General features: G+C 41.6%; 1 protein-coding gene across 3 annotated transcripts in view; it reads right to left on the bottom strand.

Annotated features, from left to right (window-relative positions):
* Positions 1-5346: 5346 nt before the first annotated feature.
* ARSB (arylsulfatase B) overlaps positions 5347-21507 on the bottom strand; it is a 221072-nt gene continuing 204911 nt past the window's right edge. For all 3 annotated transcript variants that reach the window (XM_002744832.6, XM_035291339.3, XM_078365288.1), the window contains exons 7-8: positions 10249-10371; positions 5347-9091 (exon numbers count right to left, since the gene is read on the bottom strand). In XM_002744832.6, the coding sequence (XP_002744878.2) occupies positions 8826-9091; positions 10249-10371 (389 nt within the window). In that variant the 3' untranslated portion in view covers positions 5347-8825. The remainder of the gene's footprint in view (positions 9092-10248; positions 10372-21507) is intronic.

Raw genomic sequence — 21507 nt, 5'->3', positions numbered from 1 at the left:
TCATGAATTGGGGTCCCCGGTTTTTATTTTCCTTTCACACAGTCTTGGAAATTAAGGTAAAGAAGGGATCAGAACCTGTGTCAGGGAACTTCTTTTGTTCTTTTTTCACTTCCCACACTATAGTGATGAAATCAGGGAACTTCTTAACCCAAGAAACTCCCGCGTGGTTTCTTTCCGCCTCCTCTCAGTATTGAGTTATTTCTTCTAAACATTTCATTTCTGTATATTGCATCTCTACCAACTTGTTTATTGACTTTCCTGGCTTCCTCCTTCAGTTGGATCCTAATTTTCTACTGTCTCGCAGAGGATGTGTATGTTGATGTCTTATCGTGTTTATACATTTAACTCATTTAGAATTCTTCCCTCGCTTTGGGGTCTCCAGGCACACGAGCAAAACAAACTGTTAGAAAAAAAATGCAGCTGTGATGATTCTTGGAGGAAATGGCAGACAGAGGGGAGAGTAGCACATCAGGAAGTGAAGTCGCCAGTCACCCTGGAGCACCACCCAGCACCAGGCACCGGGACTGGGCACATCAGAGCTGGTGTGCCTGCCCCGGACAAGTTTCCTGCCCCGGACAGCGTTGCCAAGTCATACACCTGACATGACTGACGCTGAATTACAGTGAAAAGTGATTCATTCTTCATTCTCCTTCTTTCCTTCCATGCTGGAAACAGTTCCTAGCTCAAGTCTGAGAACATATTCACTGTGTGTATGTTTGTGATGATCAATGATAGAGGTGTTTCCTTCATCATGGTAATAAAAAAGCATTACTTTAAAGTACTAAAATTAGTAAAGAGTATCAATTTAAGGAAAGGCACCATGGTAAGGCTCCCCCCAGGGAAAGGGCCTGTGTGAACCTCCGCGGGTCTGAGGTGGGGATGGGAGGGATTGCGGGGGGTGGGGGGGGCTGCAGAACTGCTGAGGTCGCCAGGCATCCCCCTGGCCCTGGCTGCCTGTGGCACTCCAGCTGCTTTTTGGATGGGGAAGGAGCATCTGTGGACCTCAGTGATAGAACTGCAGGTCCCTCTGACACGGACCCTTCTCCTTGTCCTGGAGTCCTGGATGTGAGGGCCCCACATTTCTATCACCTATATGAGTTAAAGCTAAACACTTTCATTCATGCCCTGGCCTAACAACTAAGGAAAACCAGATGCCTATTACGAAGCCCCAACAAGTAATCTGTTCTTTTTTCTTTTTTTTAGAGATGGAGTCTTGCTCTGTCATCCAGGCTGCCAGAGTGCAGTGGTGTAATCTTGCTTCACTGCAGTCTTGACCTCCCCAGCTCAAGTGATCCTCCCACCTCAGCCTCCCAAGTAGCTGGGACTACAGGCACGCACCGTCACGCCTGGCTAATTTTAATACATATATTTCTTGTAGAGATAGGGTTTTGCCATGTTGCCCAGGCTGTTCTTGAACTCCAGGGCGCAAATGATCTACCCACCTTGGCCTTCCAAAGTGCTGGAACTACTGGTGTGAACCACGCGCCTGGTCCAAGTAAACTTTTCAAACCAAACCAGCTGCTTCCCTAACAGATTCACAGTACATGCTAATAAAGGTTTTGCTTTAGAAATACACCATACAGAAAGAATTCACAGCTCTCATGGGGTAAAAAACAAAAACAAAAATAAAAATTAAGACAATATGGTTTTCCGTGCTGGGCTTCACACAGTGTTCCTCTGACTCGAGAGCCTCTCTATATCCCCCCTGTCCTGGGTCCTCCTCATCCTGTCCAAGCCTCACATTTGTGCTCCACTGCAAGTGAGCATCCTGGGAGCAGGGGCTTATCAAATGCCCTCTCACCCCTGCTGGGGGCTGGCCGGGCATGGGTGCCCTTATCTTCACGCAATGCATGTCACAGTGTGGACTTGAATGATCTCACCTATAAAAGGCTGGCAAATCTAAACTTTGATTCATTTAATGTAAATAAAAGCCTAGTAAATCCTGTTTACCTGTTTTCCCGAGGAAGGAGGAGCATGTGTGTTTATCTCCTCTGCCTGGCTCTGCGAAGCTCTGGTTTGCACTAGAGGTCGAGTCCCTTCCTTGCTGGCCTGGTTGATCACACACTGGTCCCTTGATGTCCAGACCCCCTCCTGAGCCCCGTGGGGGAGAGAGAGCACAGGGTGTGGTGTGAGTGTGAAACTGTAGTCCTTTCGGGTCAATATCCAGGGAACATCTGGACCTCATTAATGAGATTAAAATGAAGATTTCCTAAAGACTGACATTTTATTTATCTACCATCTTGAATCTCTAAGAGGGCTCAGCTGGGCACAGTGGGATTTGAAAACCAACCTGGGAAGAGGCCACTTAATTGTTGCCAGGCCGTAAAAGGTTTACGATGGCTGTCTCCAGGTGGTGGTTTATGGATTGTTTCATTTTCTGTGATGTTTTCTGTATTTTTAAAAATTGTAATGATATGTATTATCTCTATTGTCAGAAAAGTAATAAATGTTATGAAATATCTGAAGTGCAATCAGTGACTGGTGACTTCGGTGAATTCGTTTGAGAATGAAAGCATCTCTCCAGTTTTCTGATGGCCACAAATCGCTGATGTCAGGCCCAGGGAGTCACTGGTCTCCTCTTCTGCTTTGTGCCATCCTGGTGGTGGCTCCCATGGCAACAGGGCAAAAGTATAAGAGATGTGGTAGTTACTTCCATACCATCTGAATCCACCTGGGGTAGCAGGGATGATCAGGGTGAACAGGCTGGTTTTTCAGTGGGAACCAATCTATACACAGTATGACTATTCTCTGCTTGAACAAAAAATAGATTTTAAAGTTTAAGTGGTCACTGCAAAAGATAATAATTATTTCAATATATTTAGTATTGGCCAATATGAGGGTTAATATTGTGTCAACTTGACCGGGTTGAAGGATGCAAATATTGTTCCTGGGTTTGTCTGTGGGGGTGTTGCCAAAGGAGATTAACGTTTGAGTCAGTGGATTGGGAGAGGGAGACCCACCCTCAATCCGGGTGGGCACCGTCTAGTCAGCTGCCAGCACAGCTAGGATAAAAGCAGACAGAGGAACGTGGAAGGACTAGACTAGATGAGTCTTGTGGCCTCTGTCTTTCTCCTGTGCTGGATGCTTCCTGCCCTCAAACATCAGACTCCAAGTTCTTCAGCTTTTGAACTCTTGGACCTAGACCAGTGATTTGCCAGGGATTCTTGGCTTCCCTGCTTTAGAGGTTTTGGGACTCGGACTGGCTTCCTTGCTCCTCAGCTTACAGACAGCCTATTGTGGGACTTTACCTTGTGATCACGTGACTCAATTCTTCTAATAAACTCCCTCTCATATATTCATCTATCCTATTAGTCCTGTCCCTCTAGAGAACCCTGACTAATATAGCTGGCATTTTATTCTGTTTTTTTGAGACAGGGTCTCACTGTTACCCAGGCTGGAATGCAGTGGTGTGATCATGGCTCACTGCAACCTCAAAACCCAGACAATCCTCACACCTTAGCCTCCCAATAGCTGGAACTACAGGCATACACCACCATGCCCAGCTAACTCTTAAATTTTTTGTAAAGATGTAGGGGGTATCACTATGTTGCCCAGGCTGGTCTTGAACTCCTGGGCTTAAGCGATCCTCTGGTCTGTCTCCCCAAATGTTGGGATTACAGGTAATGAGCCACTGCACCTGGCCAATTTTCTTAAAAACACTTAAGCTGAAAAGAACTTTATATCACAGAATGAGGTTGTAAGCCTCATAGGGGCAGGGGCCATGCCTTTAGTTTTGTTTGTATCATTTCTCTGGTCACTATACCTCCTCCCTAGAACCTGATACATGGGTATGAATCCTACTTCAGGAAAACCTGGGCAGCAAAACCTCAATTTAGGAAACCTAAGTCAATGTATTTAGGTTTTGTAAATACAAAAGCCAAAATTTGCACTTACAAAAAGATTTACAAAAAGGTTTCTTCAAATAGTGAATTTCTCTGCATTTAAAATGTTTTATTAAAAAATGTTTATGTTTACAAGCCCATTTGGGCTATTTTCTCGATGTAAAATATTTTACACTTGAACAAAGATTAGTTTTTGAAAAAATGGAAGAGATGAAAAAACCAAGTAAGCCTTTTACAATTAAGATTGAATGAATTTAAACATGACTTCTGGTTATTTAAAAATTATATTAAAGGCTGGGTATGGTGGCTCACACTATAATCCCAGCATTTTGGGAAGCTGAGGTGGGAGGATTTCTTGAGCCCAGGGGTTTGAGACCAGCCTGGGCAATAGAGCAAGACCCCTGTCTCAAAAAAAGGACAAGAAAAATATTATACAAAACAAGATATGCTTTTTAAAGAAGGTAGTACAGTGCCTGGGATATAGTAAGCACTCAAAAATTTAGCAGCTTTTATTAGAATACTGTTAGAAAATGAGATTTAGAAAATGAGTTTAGAAAATCTCAGGCTATTTCTTTTAGCACAGTATTATTTCACATGCTCACATTGGAGTTCAGTCATTTGAGAGTCAATCAACCAACATTTATAGAATATGTGCTAATATAATATCTAATTATATTAGTATCCATTGTTCTGGACACTAGAGATATGAGACTAGCAATTATCTAATTCAACCCATCACTTTACCAGGAAAAAAACCAAGGCACAGAGAGGATGAAGTGATTTGTTCATGGTTATTCCAGTGCTCAATAGCAAAGTTGGATCCTTTTTCTACCACCTCTTTTCAAATAGCAGCATTTGATAAATGCATGTGGACTTGACTGAACAGTCTATTCCCCAGGAGGCTAAATGAGACCATTTTCCTCTGACGTGGGGTAAAGTAAGTCCACAAATCTGGCACTTCCTTCTAAAAGGAAGATTTTCTTCCCCTTGAATATGGGCTGGCCTTGGTGACTCATTTCTAACTAACAGACAAATGGTAGAAGTGACAGTGTACACCTCTGGAGACGAGGTCAGGAAAGGCCCTGTTGTTTCCTGCTTGCTTGCTCTGGGGGAAGTTAACTGCCAGTGTGAGGACATCCAAGCAGCCTGTGGAGATGCCCACATGGCAAACAGCTGAGGCCTTGTGAGTGAGTCAGCTTGGAAGTGGAGCCTGAAGCCTCACTCAAGTCTTTGGATGACCACAGGCCTGCTTGACCACAATCTCACGAAAGACCCTAAGCCACAACCACTGGGCTAAACCAATCCCAGTGTCCTGCCCCTCAAAGAATATGTGAAGTAATAAATGTTTGCTCTTTGAAGCTGCTAAGTTTTGGGGTGATTTGTTACACAGCAATAGAGAACTAACACTCTCTCTTATCGCCACTTTGTTTTCACTCCTGCCCTTCCATGACTTCCCGCTAATGCCTTATTTTATAGTTTATATTCTTAGGGCAATGATTGACACTTTTTTTTAGTTCTAAAATTTTTACTATATTTATTTATTTAACAGCTTTACTGAGATACAATTTACATACCATAAAGTTGGTGGACACATTTATAAAATTGTAATAGAACATAAGACTTACCATTTTAACCACTTTATACAATTCAGTGGCAGTAAGTATATTTATGTTGTGTAACCATGACCACTATCTAGTTCCAGAACTTTCTCCTCACCCCAAATGGAAGCCCTATACCCATGGCTGACACATTTTGAAAAATTAATTTTATTTTGTCCCCCAAGTCTGAAACAATCACGTAGTAACAAAGAAAAATGAGCTCACAATTAAATAAGCAAAACCTTCTTTAAAGGTAAAAAATTTGCTGGGTACGATGGCTCATGCCTGTAATTCCCAGCACTTTGAGAAGCTGAAGTGGATAGATCACTTTCGGTCAGGAGTTCCAGACCAGCTTAGCCAACATGGTGAAACCTTGTCTCTACTCAAAATACAAAACACAGCCGGGTGTGGTGGTGTGTGCCTGTAATTCAGCTACTCGAGAAGCTGAGGCAGGAGAATAGTTTGAACCTGGGAGGCAGAGGTTGCAGTGAGCTGAGATCACACCACTGCACTCCAGCCTGGGTGACAGGGCGAGATTCTGTCTCAAAAAAAAAAAAAAAAAATTGGAAAGAAATACCATTATTTCTAACGACAACATATGAATCTTTTCACATTCTTGTATAGAATCAGAGAATCTAATGAGCTACATTCTATTATGGATAAACCAAAATCTCAAGTACTTGTTTTACAAAAAAATTAGGCTTCAAAACTCTTTTGAAGTCCACTGAGTGCAGAACATCCCCCATTTTGGCTGGCAACCAAGGAACTAGAACGGGAGACAGCTGTTGGGGGGGACAGCAGCAATAATAGGTAGATGCCCTGTAGCGATGGCCTCCAATGGCTACCTACAAACAACCGCGGGATTTGGAGGATGTGGAAGAAACATCTGGGCTCAGTTATTTCATGCTGTTGGCCATGGGCTTCCAAGTGGGAGGTGATGGCATTTTGGCCTGCTGTTTGCCAACCCAGGAGTTGAGTAAAGGTTGGTAAAAGATATTAGTTCTAGCACCATTTCCTTCCAATAGTCTCCTTTTAATACAATACAGATTAGTAGTGACCAGAAAATATTGCTACTGAATTGAAGGATGGCTATACAAAGACCTACATCAGATTATGTGTCGCTTTTAGTTTCTAGTGTCCTATAAAGAATAGAAATGGAAATTGTTGACAAGAGAATACTTTTGGTAGGCACAGTTCCTTTTCTCCCCGCTCTGGAGAGGACACTACAACCTTGCAACAGAATCCTGTGACTGGCCAGTGACGTAGATTATGCTCCTACTCCAGGAGGGGCATCTTGCGAACAGAAAAGCAACAGTTGGAAGAATTTATATTACCTCTGTATTTAGCTCATTGGACTAGCATCTTTCATGGTATGAGACTTTCTCATTTACTCATTTGTCCATTTATTCATCTACTTTAAAAAAATGAGGCCAGGTGCAGTGGCGCCTGCCTGTAATCCAGCACTTTGGGAGGCTGAGGCAGGTGGATCATGAGGTCAAGAGATCAAGCCCATCCTGGTCAACACGGTGAAACCCTGTCTTTACTAAAAATATAAAAATTAGCTGGGTGTGGTGGCACGGGCCTGTAATCCCAGCTACTCGGAAGGCTGAGACAGGAGAATCGCTTGAACCCAGGAGGCGGAGGTTGCAGTGAGCCAAGATTACCACTGCATTCCAGCCTGGTGACAGAGCAAGACCCTGTCTCATAAAAAAAAAAAAAAAAAAAAAATGAGGCCAGGCATGGTGGCTCATGCCTGTAATCCCAGTACTTTGGGAGGCCAAGATTGGAGACCTGCTGGAGCTGAGGAGTTTAAGACCAGCCTGGCAACACAGGGAATCTTGTCTTTTCAAAACATAAAATTAGCTGGGTGTGGCGATATATACCTGTAGTTCCAGCTATTTGGATGCCTGAGGTGGGAGAATCACTTGAGCCCAGGAGGTTGAGGCTACAGTGACTTGTGATTGTACCACTGTACTCCAGCCTGGGTGACACAGTGAGAAGCTGTCTCAAAAAAATATAAAAAATTAAAAATAAAATAAAAATTTAAAAAAAATGTATTGAGTGCCTTCAGGCAGTGTTCCAAGCATTGGTGAACAAAACAGTGAGGCTAATGCAGAAAAGAGTATCATTTTTGCACACATTTCTCTGGGTTTGACACTCTCTAGAGCTAATATGGACTGATCCACATTAGTAAGACATTAGTAGGATTCAAAAAGGGTGGCAGGTCAAACTGTGCACCCTCTTTCCCAGACTTGAGAACCTCAATACAAGCAGTAAAACAGAGAATATGAGGACTGTGGATGTGCCCTCCTCTGCTTTACCAAGGCCCAGTATCCCTGACACTGGCCACTTGCTTTTTCAAATTCTTTCGGGAGGTTTCTTCTCACTGCTAGTAAATAGCAGTGCAAGTGTTATGAGATAAAGCCACAATCACGATGATTAACTCCATGCATCATAGGAAAAGCCTCGCTGAACCGATGCCACAGAGTCAAGCATCTCCCACCCAGCCCTCTTAGTGTCCACCATGAACATCCTCACAGAGCAACTCCACTGCCTATTACAGGGAGGCCTCTAGCTTCAGCCCTAGCGGTAAAAGCAAGGCAGCGCTCAACAGTGTTCCAGAAATCAGGGGTGCTCAAGTAGAGAAGCAAAGTGGCTTTCCCAGGGATAGGACACTGAGGGCAAACGGAAAGATAGGAAAAGCCACAGAAGAATTGGAAGTGGCAGGAAGTCTAGACAGAATGAGCAATGGCTGGGGAAGAATAAATTAGGGTAAAATCACATTTCTTTACTGTAAAAGCCAAAATCAAGGTGCAGGCATTTTTGCTGTTGACCTGAACAACAAAATGAGCTTTGTGCTCTGTGATGAGATAAGTGAGTAAGGGGTGAACCAAGAGGGGTGGCTCACATGGAGTGCTTGAACATGATCCTTCAACAGGGAGAAGTCTTGGCCAACAGACCATTAATAAATGTCTGCTCCCTTCATTTGTGTAAGAAATGTGATTCACTCCAATAAAACTGGCTATTGGCAGAGGCGAATCTAAGGTCTGACTTGTGAGGCTAAAAGAGCCAGCTGTTCCAGCCTCCAGGGCTCAGTGAGAATTTCCTATTTCAAGTTAAGTTCCCAGCTGTCCCACAGCTTAGGAAAGGGGGTAAACCCAGCCACCCCCACCTCTAGACAAATGCTCCAGCCAACAGCAGGAGTGTTACAGATTTTATCAGCTTCTTAAATGCATTAGGGGTTGAAATTAGACACTTTGGTGTGGTTTAATAGCAAGAGAAGGGCCAAGTGAACCCAGGTTGGGATAACAAATGAGACAAGAGTCATGAGAAAAGGCCTGAGGTCCAACTTGCAATCGAAAGGTTTTCTAGCCTCCCTGAAATCCTACATCCAAGGGCCCCACACCCCAGTGGCCTTGGGATCACAGCGGGGGTCTTGTGCAGGGAAGTACACCGGCACTGAATGTTTATGGTAGAACTGTAGGCGGGACAGAAGCTTTGTGACGATGTGAGGATACTCTCTGGACAGGTCATGTCTTTCTTCTGGATCCCGATCAATATCAAAGAGCCAGAGGGTCTTTGTTGGTGGGTCCAATGAGGGTATCTCAGAGACATTGTATTGAGACGGTGGAGGGAACCAGTAACCACAGCCTAGCAAAGAAAACAAAACAGTTTATTGAGGGAGACGCACAGAGGTAGGTTCTAATTTCAGGGAAGGAGTCTGAGGCCAAGCCTGCACTGGGTTGTGGGTGAGGACACATAAAAAGATGCAGCCCTAGATGCTGTCTCTAGATGTTTCTCAGACATCGACTTCTGGTGCTTTAACTAGACATGTCTCACTGCTTCACAAGCACAGACACCCAGAAATGAGTGTGCATGTGTGTATGTCCTTGTCACAGGACTGGGGCATAGGGGTCCTCCTGGCATTTAGTGGGCATGAGCCAGTGATGTTAATGCCTTGCAATACATGGGACAGTCCCAGACAAAAAAGACTTGTCTTACTGCAATGCCAAGAATGTTCTCATTGTAAACACTGGTTAATTACATCACAGCCTTAACCGTCATCCCACATATTTTAAAAGTATTGAAAAGATGCTAGTCTTAGAGAATTTAATCAGGGGAGCAACCTCCTTCCCCAGCGACACCACTGGTTGAGGGTGTAGCTCTCAGAGATTCTCTTTGCTACCCGAATGTGCTGTACTTGATAGCCAACATATTTAAAATCCGTATTTTCCATGAAGCATCAGAGAGACATTTCTTCCTTTCACCCCTGCTACAGTTAATTCTCTCTTTCTCTCTCTCTCTTTTTTGGTTAAGACCAGTAGGTTAAACCATTCCTCTTATTATCTCCTCATCCAGCAGGCTCAGAGATATGTTTTGCAAAAGGCAGTTATTACTTGGTAAACTTCTTGATGATCCACTGGTAAAGCTTACTTGGGCCATGACAAGAATGGAAGCTGTATAACTGGGAACAGGCAGAGTCTCAGAAATGGGAAAAGAATACCCTGAATAAATAGTTGGCTTTTTAGGACATATATTAGGAGGGATCATGAAAGATTAGAAAGACAAGTTAAGGTTTCAGGTATCTGAGCAAAGTGAGGTGAGTGGTAGGGCTTAGTAGCCTTGAGGAGCCAAGGAGGAAGAGATGGGAAATAGTTAGATCAAGAGTGAGTATGTCCTCCCTTTCCAGAGAAATGGCCATGGGAATAAAATCCCAGGAGTGAAGGTAGACTGGAGACACTGCCCTGAGGACACAGCCCTGCTTTGTCTACTGTGAGAAGGGAAGTTTGCTAAGCTAAGCACTCTACCTGGGTAGCCCGTGAGGAGTTTCCAATTTCTGTGTCTAATTGCAGCATGGACAGATGTGTTAAAGGCTGAATGTTCTGGAAGAGAAGAGTCATCCTTTGCTGGAGCTGTGCTGTTCCTGGGACCTGGGAAGAAACAGTTTGGAAGAATTAGATCGCTGTTTTTGGAACGTGTCATTATAAATCAGCATTTTACACCCTTGCAGAACAGTAGCTTTTATTCAACACTGGAGTGCAAACGTGTATCTTGCCACAGAAATGAATCTTTTATTAAATCCAAACAGAAAGCTATAGTTACATGAAATGTCAGTCATAAACCACCGCAAATATAAAGGAAATCCCAAAGAGATTACAACACTAATTCATCCTTAAAATCACTATGTTCTGCCAGTGTACAGCTGGCCATATGCAGAACAGTGTTCTGTTACAGCAGGGTGACTTGTTTTTTTGGTCTTTGTTTTTGCCTGTTAAACATTTAAATACATTTTCTATGTATACTTATACCTATGTAAATAGTAAAAGAAATTATAAAATGTACATTTTAATGCAGTCATCTCAAGCTATGAGAGTTCATGCATGCCACGACAGAGTACAAAGATTTATTTATTTATTTATTTATTAGGAAGGGAGGATAGGAGGAAGGGAGAGAGGAAGGGAGGGAGGAAGGGAGGAAGGGAGGGAAGGAGGGAGGGAGGGAGGGAGAGAAGGGAAGGAAGGAAATCAAGCAATGAGAGAGACATTGCCGAACTGGATCTAGAGGTCTACAAGTTGATTTCTTTTTTTTCTTTTTTTGAGAGAAGGAAAGAAAAAAAAAGGAGTGAAGGAGAGGAAGAAAGAGGAAGAAAAAGAGGGAGAGAGAACAGAAATGTTGTTTTATTCTTAAAAAAATGGGTATTAATAATGGCCAATCAATGTTTCATTTAAACCTACGAGTAGGTGTGATGTGGTATTAACAAGAATGTATATTTTGTGTATTTGAAGTGGAGAGCTCTATAAATATTTATTGAGTTTACTTGTTCCAGATCTGAGTTCGAGTCCTGGATATCCTTATTAATTTTCTGTCTCATTGAGTCTAAGTCTCTATGTATCTGGGTTTTAGGATCATTAGCTCTTGCTGTTGCATTGATCCTTTTACCACTATATCTTTGTTGCTTTGAAATCTATTTTATCAGATATGAGAATTGCAACTCCTGCTTTTTATTTATTTATTTATTTTTGCTCTCCATTTGGTTGGTAAATCTTTCTCCATCCCTTTGTTTTGAGTCTTTGTGTATCCTTGCATGTGATATGGGTCTGGATGTAACATGCCATTGGGTTTTGGCTGTATCTTTTGATTAGGGGATTTAGTCGATTTAAATTTAAGATTACTGCCATTTGATGTTAACTGGCTGTTTTATCCATTCATTGATGTAAATTCTTCTTTATGTTGATGCTCTTTACTTTTTGGTATATTTTTAGAAAGGCTAATACTGGTTGTTTCTTTCTGTGTGTAATGCTTCTTTCAGAAGCTCTTGTAAAGCAGGCCTGGCGGTAATAAAATCTCTGAGTACTTGCTTGTTCATAAAAGATTTTATTTTTCCTTCAGTTGTGAAGCTTAGTTTGGCTGGATATGAAATTCTGGGCTGAAAGTTCTGTTCTTTAAGGATGTTGAATATTGGCCCCCACTCTCTTCTGGCTTGTAGAGTTTCTGCTGAGAGATCTGCTGTAAGTCTGATAGGCTTCCCTTTGTAATTAACCTGACCTTTCTCTCTGGCTGCCCTTAGTATTTTCTTCTTCGTTTCAACCCTGGTGAATCTAACGATTATGTGCCTTGGGGTTGCTCTTCTTGAGGAATATCTCTGTGGTGCTCTCTGTATTACCTGGGGTTGAATATTGTCCTGCTTTGCTAGTTTAGGAAAATTTTTCCGAATAATATCCTGAAGAATATTTTCCAGCTTGGATTCATTCTCTCTGTCGCATTCAGGTACACCTATCAAACGTAAATTTGGTCTTTTCACATAGTCCCACATTTCTTGGAGACTTTGCTCATTCCTTTTTATCCTTTTTTCTCTAATCTTGTCTTCTCGTTTTATTTCATTAAGTTGGACTTCGACCTCTGATATCCTTTCTTCTGCTTGAACAATTCGAGTGTTTAAACCTGTGCATACTTCTCGGAATTCCTGCATTGTATTCTTCAGTTCCATTAATTCACTTATATTCCTCTCTAAGTTGTCTATTCTCATTAGGATTTCGTCAAACCTTTTTTAAAAGTTCTTTACATTGGGCTACAACATGTTCTTTTAACTCACAGAAGTTTCTTATTATCCATGTTCTGAAGCCTGATTCTGTTATTGGGATGCGCTCGTTCTCCATCAAGTCTTGTTCCCTTGTTGATGAGGAACTATGATCCTCTTCAGAGGGAGAGGCATTGTGATTTTGAGTATTCTCAGCCTTTTTACACTGGTTTCTTCCCATCATTGTAAATTTATCCACCTGTCATCTTTGTAATTACCAGCTTTCAAATTAGGTCTCTGAGTGGACGTCCAAGTTGTTAATTCCCAGGGCCGAAATATGAGCAACCCACTGTGCTGGCCAAAACAGCGGCGTTAAGACTGATGGTGCTTTTCTGCCTGGGAATCTCCAGTCTGGCTTCCTTCTTGAATCCGTAATAGGCGACTCTGCCTTCCCAGAGCTCCAAACCTTGGTCAGAAGGGGAACCAGTCCCATTTACTCTGCACCTAGAGCTGCCGTGCCGAGGTGCTGGCACAACCGCTGCGCCAGCCACAAGCGTCGCGCTGGTGACCCGTGTGGCTCCTCCAAACCTTGGTCAGAAGGGGAACCAGTCCCGTTTACTCTGCACTGAGAGCTGCCGCGCCGAGGTGCTGGCAAAACCCCTGTGCCGGCCACAAGAGTCGCGCTGGTGACCCGTGGAGCTCCTCCACTGGTAATCTTCTGCTCCATGAGCAACGAAAATTTGTCTGAAAGTGTGGCGTCCTCTTGTTCTCTGGGGTTTCACGGAGATCTGCAATCCCAAGATGTTAGCGATCGGCCACCTTGGATTGTTCCCAAAGATTTATTTTTAACAACTCTTATGAAATCTAAAAGTGAGCAGTGCTCAGTTAACTATTCAGACAGGATAACTATGGGGATAAGAATAAATGTGGTATACAAATTATTGGCTGGTATCATGGATTATATTAATTTATCATTTCTGAGGTCTTAATTCATCATCAGGTTGGTTTTCTGCTTTTGTGGGGAGTAATTACTAATCTCTACCCCCTCTTAAGATGGCTTCAGATCTGTGGCAGAGAGATCTTGTTTGTAATTGACCCTTAACTTAGAAAGATTTAGCCCTCATCATTGTTCTTGCTGGACACCCATTGGGCTCCTTGAGCTAGCACATAGCTGAGAGCAGGCCAGAGTGCTTACATAGATCCAGGTGACAGGCTGGCTAGAAACTGGACAGACAAAAGAGTCTGGGTTGAGCTCAGTTCCTTCTTTTGAATAACTCCTCCTTTGCCTGCTTATGAAAGAAGTGAACAAGGCGAGAGTTCTACTCTTATGGAAGATCCTGGTGGGTCCACGAGGGCCCTCATGTCACTTTGACCTATGCATATGGTTAGGGCTTAGCTGAGTAACATGTAGTCTGTTTTAAGCCCACATTTATCTGTTAGCTTTTCAAATACGGTCATGGCAATCATCTTGGGATCACTTCAGAAGGTTGCTGAACCACCAGCCTAGTAATTAATTGTTGTAATATGTGATATGACTGTAAAAGTATAGTCTCCATTGGAGTGGCTAATCCATCTGTCCATCTGTCTGCCTTTCTTTGATAACAGGCTTTGAGAGAGCCCTCATCCCCACCCAAGCAGGACTTCTGTGCTCCTTGGGGTTTTCATGCAGGGTGTGTCGGTGGTGGAAAAGGCGGGACATGACATTATTTTGGCAGTCTTTTGGAAATGACCTTGTAGAGACAAGTTAGAGACAGATCCAGCAAACACTGGTGCTTTCAGAGCTTCAGTCTCAACAATCACACAGCAACAAATCTTTAACACCAACAAGGAAAATTGTTTTGACTTCTTGTTTCTCTGCTTGTGGGTATTTTGGCTCCAATACAAACGGATGCTTCTGGTACTTGAGGTGCATGAGGATGTCTATCACAGGAAGTGGTTGCTAACATACAGGCTGTGGTAAAACTGTGAACCCTCATGGTTTACTCCTCACAAGTTTGTATGAAGGCCACGTTTTGATATCAAAGAATGCTAAATAAAACAAGCACATTTTGTGAACATAAACAAAAAAAGGAAATTTAACTATCTCATCTATACTTATATTTATACACATTTTTTCTTAAAACAAACAGGAACATAAAATACCTAAACAATAAATACTCCTAAGACTAAACTATGAAAGATACTATTATCTCGACTTTATTGTTTTCATTTTGAGAAATTAAACAGAGGGAAAATTACAAAGAATAATATGAATAACACCCTATGAGCCATCATCCAAAACAAACAGATGTTAACATTTTGCCATGTTTGCGTTTTTAAAAAAATAAAAAAAGCTGGACAATAAAAACGAAGTTGAAGTCTCCTTTGTCCCTGTCCTCAAACTCTGTCCTTTCATTTACTCTTCCAGAGGCTGCTGCTATTGTGACTTCGGTGCATCCTTCAGCCATTTTTAAATACAGTAGAATACATATGTGCCAAGGGATAATGTACAATACTGTTTTATGCTTTAAAAATGTATGTGCGTGCTATTGGTGGTAGTGTAAATTAGTAAAGGTATTATGGAAAACTGTATGGAGGTTTCTCAAAAAATTAAAAATAGAACTGCCGTACAGTACAGTAATCCTACCAAGAAGTATTTATCCAGAGGAAAGGAAATCAGTATACCAAAGGGATGCCTATACCCCCATATTTATTGCAGCACTATTTACAATAGCCAAGATATGGAATCAACCTAAGTGTCCATCAGTAGACGAGCAGGTAAAGAAAATGTGGTATATAGACGCAACAGAATACTATTCAGCCATAAAAAAAGAGTTGGTTGGTAAAGCCATCTAGGCCCAGAGTTTTCTTTGTGGAAAGGTTTGAAATTATTGATTTAATTTATTGAGCAGATATAGGACCATTCAGATCTTCTATTTCTCCTTTTGTCAGTTTTGATAACTTATATTTTATTATTATTATTTTTGAGATGGACTCTTGCTCTGTCGCCAGGCTAGAGTGCAGTGGCGCAATCTCGGCTCACTAAAACCTCCAACTCCCTGGTTCAAGAGATTCTCCTGCCTCAGCCTCCTGAGTAGCTGGGATTATAGGCAAACACCACCACACCCAACTAATTTTTGTATTTTTAGTAGAGACAGGGTTTCACCATGTTGGCCAGGATGGTCTTGATCTCCTGATCTCATGATCTGCCTGCCTCAGCCTCCCAAAGTGCTGGGATTACACGTGTGAGCCATCGTGCCTGGCCCAATAACTTGCATTTTATTAGGAATTTATGTAGTACATGTAAACTTTTATTTTGTATTATCTTTTAAATGTTTGTAGCATCTATAGTAATATTGCCTACTCATTCCTGATACTGGCAATTCATGCTTCTCATTTTTGTCCAAGATATATTTTGCTAGTGTTTAATTGATTTTATTAGTCTTTTCAAACAACCAGCTTTTGGCCTTGTAGATCCTCCCTGTAGTATGTTTGTTTTCTATTTTATTAACTTTTGTTATTTCCTTCTCTTTATTTCCTTTGGGCTTAATTTGTTATTCTTTTTATAACTTTTTGAATAACAGATATTCAACATTTCCATTTCCAGCATGTGCATTTAATATTGTGAATTTTCCAAGCACCAATGTAAAAAATATGTAGTCTGACGTTGTTGGGCTCAGCGATCTGTATATCATTTAGGTCAAGTTTGTTAACTATGCTGCTTAAATCTTTTGTATCTTTATGGCCATTTTTGTTTGTTTGCTTGTTGTATCAGTTACTGAGAGAAGTATGTTAAAAATCTCTCCTATGACTGAGAACTATTTTGAAAACTCCCTCTTTAATTCTAATAATGCTTTCCTCCTTTAAGTCTACTTGTCTAATGTATAGATAGCCTAGATTTAGCTGTCACTGTTGCTGCTGTCAGTACTTGCATAATATATTTTTCCATCTGTCAACATGCGTGAGATTCTTATGCAATAGGAAGAAGCATAAAACAGGGTGTGATAGGCAGGACAATGATCCCCCAAAATGTTGAGATCCCAGTCTCCCAGAACCTATAAATATGTTACCTTCCATGCCAAAAGAGACTCTGCAGATATAAATATGGGTAAGACCTGTAAGACGTGGGGATTATCTCAGATTTATCTGGGTGGGCCTAATCTAATGACGTGAGTTCATAAATACAGGGAGTATTTATTTATTTATTTATTGAGACAGAGTCTCACTCTGTCGCCAGACGCCAGGCTGGAGTGCAGTGGCGTGATCTCGGCTCACTGCAACCTCTGCCTCTTGGGTTCAAGCAATTCTCCTGCCTCAGCCTCCCGAGTAGCTGGGACTACAGGCACACGGAACCACGGCCAGATAATTTTTGTATTTTTAGTAGAGACGGGGTTTCACCATGTTGGCCAGGATGGTCTCGATCTCTTGACCTTATGATCCGCCTGCCTTGGCCTTCCAAAGTGCTGGGATTACAGGCGTGAGCCACTGCACCTGGCTGAGTATTTCTTGATTATGGTTGGAGGGAGATACAGCCATAGAAGAAAGGTTAGAGAGATGGCAACTTTTTCTTCTAATCGATAGGGAGACGTAAGAGGAGTTTTAATATATTTTTTAACGAGTGTATCATATGGTTCACATATGATCAAATTCACCCATTTTAGTATAAACTTCAATGCTTTTTCGTATGATAGTTCACAAAGTTGTGTAACAATCACTAACATATTTTAGAACACTTGCATCACCACAGAAAGAAATCCTGCACCATTAGCAGTCAATCCCCATTTACTCCCACACCCTCCAGCCCCAGGCAACCCTTACCAACCACTTTGTGCTTCTTTGGATTTACCTATTCTGGACTTTTCATACAAATAGGATCAGACAATATGTGGCCTTTCGTGTTTGGCTTCTTTCACTTGGCATAATATTCTCAAAGTTCATCCATTTTGTAGCATGTATTAATACTTTATTCTTTTTTATTAATGAATAATATTCTTTTCATTGCTGTATATTCCCAAAAAATAGACCACATTTTCTTTATTCATCAATTAATGGACACTTCGTTGTTTATACTTTTTGGCTACTATGAATAATGAATGCTGTCATGAACATTCAATGTCAGTATGGATGTATGTCTTCATTTCTCATCGGTAGATACTAGAAGTAGAATTGCTGGGTTATATGATAAGTCTATGTTTAACCATTTGAGTCACTGTAGAGCATTAAAAATTGGCTAAACTGTGTTCTGTATTATATTTTCTTTCTGTTTTTTTTTTTTTTAGAGACAGGATCTCACTCTGTCACTCAGGCTGGAGTGAGATCTTAGCTTTAGCTCAGTGTAGCCTTAAACTCCCAGGCTCAAGTGATCCTCTCATCTCAGTCTCCAGACTAGCTGGGACTACAGGCACATGCCATCATGCCCAGCTACTTTTTTATAGAGATGGAGGTCTCGCAATGCTCCGCAGGCTTGTCTTGAACTTCTGGCCTCAAGCAGTCCTCTCACTTCAGCCTTCTAAAGTGCTGGGATTACAGGCATGAGCCACTGTACCTACCCAATTTCATCCTTTTGTATGTAGGTATCTCAGGTGTCTCAGAACCATTTGTTTGAGAGAGTATTCTTTCCCTCTTTAATTGTCTTGGTACCCTTATCAAAACCCAGTTGACCATAAGCATGAGGGTTTATTTCTGGACTCTCAATTCCATTCCACTGATCTATAGTTTTTAAAAAATTGATTTATCTCTATCTATTTATATAGATATAGGGTCTCACTATGTTGGCCAGGGTGTTCTCAAACTCCTGGCCTCAAGCAATTCTCTTGTTTCAGTCTCCCAAAGTGCTGGGATTACAGGTGTGAGCCACCACACCTAGCTGATCTATGTCTATTTCTATCCAGTACCACTCTACCTAGACTTGTCAAGCTTAGCAGTAACCTTAGAAATCAGGAAGTCTGAATTTTCCCATTTTAATTTTTTCCCAAGATTGCTTTGGCTGCCCTGGGTGTTTTCATTATTAACTTGACAATGTACTGGATAAACTGTCAGTACCAGAGACAGGATGCAGAGGTTTCTTAAAATGTTAAGAAATTTTTCAAATTTCTTTGACAGAGTTGGACTAGATTCCGTTTTGAGAAATATCTGTTGATTAACAACTGTCTGTGGTAATAAAGCACTGTGTTCTGGAATTCTACAACATGAAGTGATGAGCAGAGAGACATCTAAGACAAGTTCTGAAGGGGAAATCCAAGATATTTGATGACAAAAGAGTATAAAAGATAAATAAAGTTCTAAGGTTTTGAGATTGGTGATTGAGAGAATAGTGTTGATACTGGCAAAATGGAGATGTTGAGATGGGAAATAGTGGGGAGCACAGGATTCTGGAATGAGACATACTGACTTTAGGAATTAACTTGGGCTTAAAGTAGATGTCTCTATGATATGCTGGAGCTCCAGGACTGACCTCTGTCTGACAGACTGAGGCATACACTGAGTATCACCCCAAGGCAGTGATGGCTTAACTCTGGAAGTGAATAGGCTGTCTAGGGAGGGAAGAAAGAAGAAAGCAGATGCCCAGAAACAGAGCACTGAGGGCCAAAGGAAAATAGCAAATGGAGCAGAGAAGAAAATAATATGAGGAAGTAAACCAGTTAAACAGGACATCACAGAAGCCAAAAGATTTCAGACATCAAATCAAAAGAGTCAAATATTCCATCTATTAGCTTGATGAATGAGAAAAGGGCATTGGATTTGTTGGCCTTTGGGCAGGAACTAGAGAGTTAAGAGAGAAGTATAAACACACAAATTTTTTTCGTTTCCTTCTGAGCTGAAAGCCACCTCTGAGATAATAAAGCTTTCTGGCCAGACAGAAACATTCAGTTATAAGATGGATTAGCCATGTGTATTGATTTTGGATGGGAAGTTCAGCAGAAAATTTTAGGAAGAATGAAATATGTTACATAATATGTAGTAAAATTATAGTATTCCTTATCAGAGCAACCCCTAGAAATTGGGAGTTGCTTGTTACCAGAATGAGGTGGACTGGTGGTTTCAGTGGAGAACTGTGTTCTCCAGACCCAAAATGGGTTCTGGAAGTAACTTGAAAGTGGTCTTGAAGTAGGGTGGTGAATTAGTGAGTAGGAGTGCAGGTTTGCCACCTCCATGTGAACAGAGTAGTTCAACCCCTTAATGAAGAATCTATAATATCTGTTAAATATGTTGTACTTCTCTACATTTTTTGTTTTTGGAGATAAGGTCTTACTGTGTTGCCCAGGCTAGAATACAGTGGTGAGATTACAGCTTACTATAGCCTTGAGCTTACAGGCTCAAGTAAACCTAAGCTCTTGAGTGGTTAGGACCACAAGCATGTGCTACCATGCCTAGCTAATTAAAAAATTTTCAAAAAAAATTTTAGAGGCACCTATAATTTTTGTAAGTGTCTCCCTATGTTACCAGGCTGGTCTGAAACTCCTTGCCTCAAGCAATCCTCCCGCCTTGGCCTCCCAAAGTGCTGAGATATTCCAAGTGTGAGCCACCACACCTGGCCTACATTTTGTTTTGGGTTACAGATGTGCACCATCACACCTGGCTAATATATAGTTTGAAGTACACTGATTAGTAATTGGAAATGAGTTCATCAAACAGGGAAGGGACTGAGGGAGGCCTGGAGATACCTCTGATCTTCATGAAAGGCAATCCTACTCTCTTGACTGCACGGAGCATCCTCTTGACTTTGGAAAGTATCACATAGTCTATGATTGTATTTTGATAAAGCACACGGTATTTTTCGTAACAATGCAATTTATATGTTTGTTGTATATATGTTGGAAAATACAGGAAAACATGAAAAGGAAAATAAAAATGACCTGTTAATTTATTAGTTGCTGTTAACATTTTGGTATACAGCCTTTGAGACTTTTAACTACATAATACTTAAACAAAATAAATATGTGAGCTGACTTGCAAATAAGAGGAGGAAAGTCCATGGAAGACAGGAAGTTTTCATGATCAGAGAGAAAAGCAAGAAATTGGTAGAGAACTTAATAATCCATCCAAAGTATGAAAGCAACCAAGAACCAGTTTGGCTTCTGAAGAGGGAAATGATGCACAAAAGCAATATCCTAGAAAGGTGGTTCTTAACGATGCATGTAGGGCAGACTGGAGTGATGTGGTATGGAGCCTGCAAAGTCATCACAAAGGCCGCCATAGTATCCTGGAAGGCAGGCTGTAGCTGACAAAATGGTGAAAAAGAGTGAATTCAAGAAGGACTAAATTTATACTATAAAGCATTCGGGGTGGAAGCCATAGAGAAAAATAATAATAATAAAATAGTAATAGTGGCTAATATTTAGCAAAAATAATATAGATCAGGCATTGTTTTTTTTGAGATGGAGTTTTGCTCTTGTTACCCAGGATGGAGTGCAATGGCGTGATCTTGGCTCACTTCAATCTCTGCCTCCTGGGTTCAAGCAATTCTCCTGCCTCAGCCTCCTGAGTAGCTGGGACTATAGGCACGTGCCACCATGCCCAGCTAATTTTTGTATTTTTAGTAAAGATGGGGTTTTACCATGTTGACCAGGATGGTCTTGATCTTTTGACCTTGTAATCCACCCGCCTCGGCCTCCCAAAGTGCTGGGATTATAGGCGTGAGCCACCACACCTGGCCTCAGTCATTGTTTTAAGTACTTTGTGTCTGATTTAATCCTTATGAAAGCCCTATGAATGAAGAAACTGAGGCACAGAGAGGTTAACGGCACATAGCACCATTTTGGCTCAATACGAGGAATGTGTTTCTACCACTGCTTCCCCAAGACAGAAAGAACGGGCTTCATTGGAAAGAGTGATTTTCTGGCATTAGAGGTGGGTAAGCAAGGGCTTGGCAGGGTAGTGAGGAGGCACAGCAGTGCTAGAGGGTGAATGGAAGGGTCTGAGGAGCTTCCTCTCTGAAATGCTGCTCAAGTACAATGAACTGGGCATGACTGGAGAATGGGGCTTAGGAAGACCTACTGCTGTGATCCTGAAGGAAAGCAGTGCTAGGGATGGTAATGAGGACAGAAGAAAGAGCTGTATGATTGCAGTA

The sequence above is a fragment of the Callithrix jacchus genome, chromosome 2, assembly GCF_049354715.1.
Source record: "Callithrix jacchus isolate 240 chromosome 2, calJac240_pri, whole genome shotgun sequence".
In the NCBI taxonomy this organism is placed as follows: Eukaryota; Metazoa; Chordata; class Mammalia; order Primates; family Cebidae; genus Callithrix; species Callithrix jacchus.
This window is presented reverse-complemented; position numbering and strand designations above follow the sequence as displayed.